General features: G+C 41.9%; 1 protein-coding gene across 2 annotated transcripts in view; it reads right to left on the bottom strand.

The window, feature by feature from the left end:
• The window catches only part of OXSR1 (oxidative stress responsive kinase 1), a 93,902-nt gene that overhangs the window by 68,422 nt on the left and 17,695 nt on the right, over nucleotides 1-7,785 (bottom strand). Inside the window, exon 2 of one of the 2 annotated variants that reach the window (XM_044424601.1) lies at nucleotides 5,596-5,708. In XM_044424601.1, the coding sequence (XP_044280536.1) occupies nucleotides 5,596-5,708 (113 nt within the window). Of the gene's footprint in view, nucleotides 1-5,530; nucleotides 5,709-7,785 lie in introns of those variants that run through there. The other variant, XM_044424600.1, reaches the window with a different exon arrangement.

Here is a 7,785-nt window from a genome sequence, read left to right as displayed (position 1 = left end):
TTAAAATTAACAGTATAAAATAAGTAAATAAAGAATATAGGAGGAGAAAAGAGAAGGAAGAAGAAGTTGCTCTGGCCAGATCATATATTTTAACAATTAAAATGATGTTTAAATAAAAAGGTCTTTACCTGGCGCCGAAAAACCAGTAACAACGGTGCCAGGCGGACCTCTTTGAGGAGTGAATTCCATAGGTTGGGCGCCACCGCAGAGAAAGCCCTCCTCCGAGTACTTACTCTCCTAATTTCTTTCATGGAGGGTTCCCGGAGAAGGGACTCATGCTTGGGAATACCCTCTTAACCAGTCCACTCACAAGTTCTAACCGCAAAATTACAACTGTTGTACTCACAGATGTCTGACAAAGAATTCCAATTTTGGTGAGATGTATCTACAATTATTACTTCTGGTGACTGGAATTGTTCTGGATACTATCTTTTAAAAATGATCTGCATTGTTAATTACCATAGTCAGCATTATTTGTATATTTAAAACATGATTTTTAATATTTAGATATGAACTGTATAGCGATATTGCTAATAGATATGTAATGCAGTAATGACAGCATTTTCTCCTTTGCTCAGCCCAACAGCCAAGGTGTCCTTGAGTCACTGCATGCATATTTCTATGCTAAATCCCCCAGGCTAATCTCCAGTGTCGGAAAGCCCCAGCCTTCTAAATTTAAAACACCACTGCTATGCATGAAGATGGCTTTCATCAAGAAATGCACACCTTAATAATTCACACATCACTGTTGTCACCTACCCTATGATCGCAAGGTGTGAGGACAGTACAACTGTGTTACAGCTCCTGGAGTACACATTGTGATCTTAACAGGATCCAGGCTAAATGCTTCCGAGATATCAAAAATAAATCTAAGGCAAACTTCTAAGGACTTCTGCCTAACTTTTTAAACCTCTGCATCAGATTGTTACAGTCACTAACGCGCTCCTAGCTGCTATATGCCACACACCGCAGGTGCACAAGGACATTTTGAGAGGCTTCCAAACACTTTGAGGTTTGTGATACAGATTCAGCTTGGGTCACCTGAAACTTTACAGCACAGGAGATGCTAAAAAGAACTACAGCTGCAGCCTAATGCACAGGTCAAGCCACTGCAGCTTTAGCTGATTAACCACTGGTGTGAAAAATTAGAGGAACTTCTGCTTGACATTCCATGCCTTAATGGGTAATTTATAAAAGATTAATATCAGAATCTTTCCTTCTAAGAATAGTACCTTTAATTAATTATGTTGTAAGTTCTATTAATAGTACCTTTACTGAAAAGGCTGCAAGTTCTCTTTCCCTTCAATATCTCAAAAATGCACTTAGAGGTTCAAATTGGAGTTGGTAATAGGCAAACTAATCAATATAGAAAATAAATCAGTTGATTCATTTTGTTAAGCTGGCCAGTAATTCATCAAGTAAACATCATTAATTGGTTGAAAGCCTCAAAAGAAGTAGAGCCAACTACCAGAAAGACCATTTTAAGCTCCTAAGAGCCACATTTCCTTGAACAGCTAATTAAAAGAAGTCCTTGACAAAACTGTCAAGTGTGCACCAGCTCTTTCAGCCCCGTCACCCAACGCACACGTAGACAAATTTGCACTCCAGTGCTGCTGTAAAGATTCTTGCTGTTTGTTGGGCCCCTAAATTTAATCTTCAGTCCAGTTAGTGCAAGTTCCTACCTGATACCTTTCAGGAATTCACTGGCTGCAGTATTAGTTTCAATCCAAAGTTTTTGTCCAGTTCCCCTGACAGCTGTTATTAGTGCAGTGTCAGACTTCAATGATGGGGTGGGGAGAAATCACTTAATGGAGCTACTGAAGGAAGGGTCAACCCCATACATTTCATGGGAGGGGTGTGCCTAAGGCAGAAATAAAGGGAAGGGGTTGATGTCTAAATAATATAGCACGATTTCTTAAAGGTAGTCCATTTGGACTCTGCTCCAGGCAACAGAATGTCTTGAGACAACACTGCTTGGACAACACTGGAATATTGGAAGGCCTGGAAAATACTGGAGAAAATGGGAAATAAAACCAAAACTATTTGAAACACACACACACAGAGCCCTGAAAATAGACAGGAGTTTTGTTTAACTTTTTAAAAGGGCTTTTTTTTTTTTTTTACAATTTTTCCCTCAGACTTTTGCATTTCTATTCATGTCTCATGGTAAGGAGAGTTTCTCAACTGGGAGGCCACTTTTGTCCATTATATTACAAAATATAGTTAAGAGGATGCTCCCATCCATGACAGTACAGACCCCAGAGTCAAACTTGAACTAGTCCCAGAGCTAAGTCAGGCGGCCATAAAATGTCCCTGGACACTTATCTCAGGCCTAGTTCAAGCACGCTTCACAAAATGGTCCAAATTCTCAATGGGGGGCTGGTTTATTATAGAATAGTAAAGTTGGTAGGGGGCCATCAGGTCCAACTCTCTGCTCAGTGAAAGACTCCAAGTTAAATCATCCCTCTCAGATGGCTGTCCAGTTTAACCAATCTGATTTGCCTTCCATCCTGGCAACTGTCTGGCTCCTTTAAAGGTTGTCCTTCATGTCATGAAATGTGAAATACTTCTCTCAGCATCTATAGCAGTCACATAAAAACACCAGTAACTCCAAAAGGCATAAATTATCAGGGTGCATCTCAACCCAGAAAAGGAGTACAGTTTGGGCCATGTAATTCCAGTACATCAGTGTACAGCTAACCCTTTATGGAGACCATCACCACCCAGGCAGAATCATCTTTCTGAACAACTGTTAGTCTTTAGTTGAGGTGACTTAGGGCAGAATGGAGAGCAGAATCCTGTTTTTGTTTTGTTTTGGAGACTATGCAGTACCTTCCAGATGCCTCAACCTACAACTTCCATAGGCTGGGGCTTATAGGATCTGAAGTCAGAAACATTTGGAGCAGGCTGCTGTGGTAGACAAGGAAATCTGAATTTAAATGCCAACTCAAGCCATTAAACTCACTTGAGCAAGTCATTCTCTAGGCCTAACCAATCGTTTAATTCTAACAAAGTTTCTTTTGCACAGTGTTTAATCTGTACCTGTCATGAAACAATGGAGGGAAATTGCACGCACACCCCTCTTTCCTTGGCTGACATTGGACCAACAAATGTGTTTTGTGGTCGAAAAACAGAGAAGAGTGCAAACTTTTAAGTTGGTTAAGAAAATGAAAAATGCCAAAAAAAACCAGGGAAGGAGAAACTGCTAGCCATCAGGGCCAGCACCTCTGCATAGCCAGCAGAGGAAGTCTCAATGGCATAGCTGAGAAAGGAAGCTGGGTAGGAAGGAGATGGAGGGCTGGGACCACAGGGTCTGTACCTCCATTCACAAGACTAACTTAGCCCAACATGGTTTTTAATGCTTCTTTTTAGGTGGTCAATGCATTTTGACCAGCTCACTAGTCTACTCCCGTCCCACCCCAGCGACCCAGGGTGGAAAGGGCCAGGGCTTTGAAGTTGCACAAAAGCTAGGATTTTGTTGCCTGGAGACAGAAAGGAATGCGCTGCAAGCTGGTAGCTGGGCTTGGATTCTCCCCTGATCAGCAGCACAGTGAACTGCAAGAGTGGCAGCTCTCAAACAGTACGTGGGGGGGGGGGGGCATATGAATAGCTGTCCTCTGAAAGAGGCACTAATTCAACCCCTCTTAATTTGCCTCTCTTCCCTAAAGTTTACTTGATTGTTCTGCTAAAGTTTTTGTTTTGGTTCTTTGAAAAAGAAAAAAAAATCTCAGGTTATTAACTGAATGAGTTGTCTGCCTAGGCTTGTTTACAAGTGAAACGACAAGGAAAAAGCACTGTTTTCAGAAGAGCAGATGCTTTGGGCATAACCACCATTTGAGAAGAGGCCTTCCCTCCTATCTGTTTAATCAAATGAGAAAACACCTCTGGGATACACCTGACCAGCACTGGTTTTGTTTCAGTTACAGGTACTTATAATCACAAGATTCTGTTGACCAGTTCACCATGGGAGCCTTTGAAAAGAATGCAGTATTACTAAATTCAGTTGACTAAACCAAGCAAGCAAATGTCATAGCCCTAATTCAAACATTTCGGTCTCAGAGAGTCGCTTCTGCGACCCATGCACTCACCTAACCAAGGGGCCTGATGAAATGCACAGACCACTCCTCTCTTTTCCCATTTTGTTACAGACATAAGAAAAACCATCCTGGCTCAGCACAATGGTCCATCCAGTCCAGCACTCATTTCACACAATGGCAAATCAGCTGCTAGATGGAAAAGTTAATGAAGCATCACCCAGGTCTCTGTAACAATTAATGGAAAAACAGGGAGCAACTGATTTCTTTTTAAAAAGAAAGAACAACTGGAACCTTTGTCTTTTTTTATCCCAGGTATGTCCAAATTCACCATTCCAGGTTTGGTTACTCAATGTGAGACTTTCAGATGCTGTCAACTCGTCATTGTATAACATATGCTGGGAACCAGGCAGGGAAATGGATTACCAAGCTAAACGCCAGTACAAAATCAACCCTGCAAGGGATAGTCTAAATGTGCACTCAGGTTTGCTTAAAGTGGGCCAATGACTCCTCAAGACTCTTTAATTGCTGTGGAAAACACACAACTTCAATAGTTGCTAATACAGAAGAGGGAGAGCCATTCTTCCAGCATGGTAAGCTAAGGGCTGCAATCTTGCAAACTTTAGATTCTGTTCATCCTTATTTTGAGAGCTATGCCCAGTTGCACATATCTTTACTTTACTGCATCTAGGACACAAAACATCCCTATAAAATGCATACTGCTCACACACATGAACTTGGGTCTCCTATTAATATTACCATTGCAACAGAAACGCAGTATCTAGCCAGTGTTGAGAGGCAAGATTCTGGACAAGATGGACCTCTGATACAGTAGTGGGTCTTCTTATGTTCTTAAGAGTTGCCCTTGTCCAATATCTCACCACCATTATTCAGAATGGAGAAGGAATTCACAATCAAAATCTTTCTGGCCAGGAAGCCGTAATTTTAAAAAGCTATATGAGGATTCAAAACTCACTTATTATGTTTAAGACACAAGGAAGAAAGCAAGCACAGATTTGCTTTCTCAATGAAAAGGCTGATAAACAAAGACTAACTGCCCAGCTGGTCACCTAATTGGAACTCTTTGAAAAGAAGAAAAATACCAATTCATTGCTGCCTCATTCATTAGTCAATGGAATACTAGGCATTTGGGAGGAATGGGGTCGGCAGGAGATTAAGGTATTTAATTAGAAGCGTTATCTATGTTTTCTACTGCAGAAATTTCTGAATGGCCTTTTGAGCCCTGAACTGGCAAATATTCAGTTCCTAATAATCTGTGTGACAACTTTATCAAGAAAGGATCAAGAGCCATGGAAATGCGAGTTGAACAGCACAATGTACATGGAAGGCATTCGAACAGAAAGGTTGAGCTCAAGGTTTGGGGAGCCCTGAGTGGGAACGTGACTGTGGGAAGACTACGGCACTGAGCAAGGGTTGCAGACCATGCGTTCCTACTGGTATACAACTGCCTGCACAAAGGGCATTCCTCCACCAACCTAGAGCCACAATGATCTAGAGAGCCTACACGAACTGTGGAAGAACATGGACAGCGGTTCTGTACCAGGAGCTCATCCATGCTGGTCTGACATTTCTCGAGATTGATCCGCTTAATCGCCACTTTTTCTTTCTTCGGACTACAATAGGCTGCTTGCACCACTGCTGTCGCGCCACTCCCTGCAAGAAGAAAAAGAAACACAAATGTGCAAAGTGAGGAAGATGCTATTCAGTAGTAGATCGGTCGTTTCTCTTTGCAAGGAGATTCAAAATGGTGTCCTAATAGCAGTTTTGTCTTCTAGAACAATCTGTCAAATCCAAAACCAGCCATGCATTGCATTACTTACAAACTGTTCATGAGTACAAACTGTAGTTTTTTCATTGCAAATACATATGAACAGAAGCCTGAACCTTTTCCATGGTATTTCAGAGAGAAAAGTTGCTGTTTACAAACATGACATTAATAAATGCCACGATGTCTATTTTATATTTATGCATGGTTCCTGAGTGCATTATGGTTATGAAGTCCAATACTTTTTAACGTATTGATACTTTGTTTTATGAGCAGCTAGCAAAATTCAGATAGGACAGATAAATCAAATGGGTTCAAAAGCAGACTCCCAAACCCTAACATGAGTAAGGAAGAATAAAGAGTAGCTGCAGAATATGTCAACAAATCAATGCAGTAAAACTCAACTAATCAAACGGAAAATGTTCAACCATGGAAGGCACCAAAGCTCTATAGAATAATATTGCTTCCAAACAGCACCTGAAAGTCAACATAGAGGGTACAGAGTAAACTTCCCCCTGCAAGGAGTTCCAAAGTCTCACTGCTACTGCTGAAACAGGAATTCCCTGCTGTGCTTTAAAATGGGAAGGGGCCCAAAGCCAAGCTTCTAGGGAAGTTCTCTAACTATAATCAAGTTTGCAAGAAAGGAGGTGGCAGTCTTTTTGTTCAGGGGAGGGCATAAATTATATCAGGATCAGACAGCTTAATGATTTGTAAAGGCGCATCAAGTTTCTTTCTGACTCTCCACTGTTTAGTAATAGCAACAAAAAGGCTTTTCCCCCTTCTGAACTGGGCTGTTAGAAAACATAATCCATAGTAAATCAGGTGTAGATCTTATGCTTGTTTATGCAGGGGCAGCAGGAAGTTAGGCTCTGCTTCTGAAACACGCTATTGCCCCTGGCTCCAGCCAGTGGAACTTGAAGATCTAGTTTTTGGGTTTTTTTTAATTGAGCCCAAGGGAACCTGAAGTCTACCTACCCAGTTAGCTAATCTGGAATCAGACAATTAAGAGATTTAGAACACTGATACCACTACTGCCTGCCCATGTGGGGAGTCTTGCCTTGAGATATGTGCCTCCGCTTCTCTCATCTCAGCATGTCAGCATGGCCCCTCCTCCCAAACGCCTTCTTCATCTGCTTCACATTCTGATTCTTCTGAAACCCAGCCAGTGGTCCTTGAGAAAGAGTGCCCAAAGCCACGCTCTGTCTCGCTCCCAACATCTACTATCCAAGAGCTGTGAAGATGGTGGGCATGTCGTGAGCGGGACATGCACATGGTGGGCATGTCGTGAGCGGAGCCGGCTGGAGCTGAGGGTCAGACTAGATGGCCCGGGAGACCCCTTCTGACTCACTCTGTTTCTATGCACAATAATAAGAGGCACGATTCACTGCAGTAAAATCAATGCTGTTGAGCTGGCCCAGTAATTATCAATGCATGAGAGGACTGTCCTAGTCAAATGGAACAGTGCTTCAGAAAGGTGGAAAGGGTTGCTTAACTTTGCAGAGGTCTCGCTTCAGTCCCACTCATGTTCACCTCTCTAACACACACACACAGGATGTACCCACTTCAATTTTCAATGAATGTGTCAGAGTTATTTAAATAAATGACAACTGCAGGAAGAATTACAATTGCTTCTAAATGGAAATCACCAGAATCCCCAACAATGAAGAATGGAAAAAGAAGCTGGCAGATTACACAGTGATGGCAAAATCAACTATGTATATAGAAACAAAGAAACAGAGCAAGTCAGAAGGGGTCTCCCAGGCCATCTAGTCTGACCCCCGGCTCCAGCCGGCTCTGCTCACGACACGCCCACCATACTCATGTCCAGTTGAAGAATTTAATAACAAATGGAAATTCTATTATACACAGTACAATTAATGGGATGTAAAAGGGAGTTCTTTAAAGGGCAGTTGAGGATCTATAATTGACTTAAAATGATTGAAATCTTTTTTGGTGTACAAAACA

Source organism: Varanus komodoensis, unplaced genomic scaffold, assembly GCF_004798865.1.
Source record: "Varanus komodoensis strain SLA01 unplaced genomic scaffold, ASM479886v1 scaffold15, whole genome shotgun sequence".
NCBI lineage: Eukaryota > Metazoa > Chordata > Lepidosauria > Squamata > Varanidae > Varanus > Varanus komodoensis.
The sequence above is the reverse complement of the archived record's forward strand: the minus strand, read 5'-3'. Positions and strand labels throughout refer to the sequence as shown.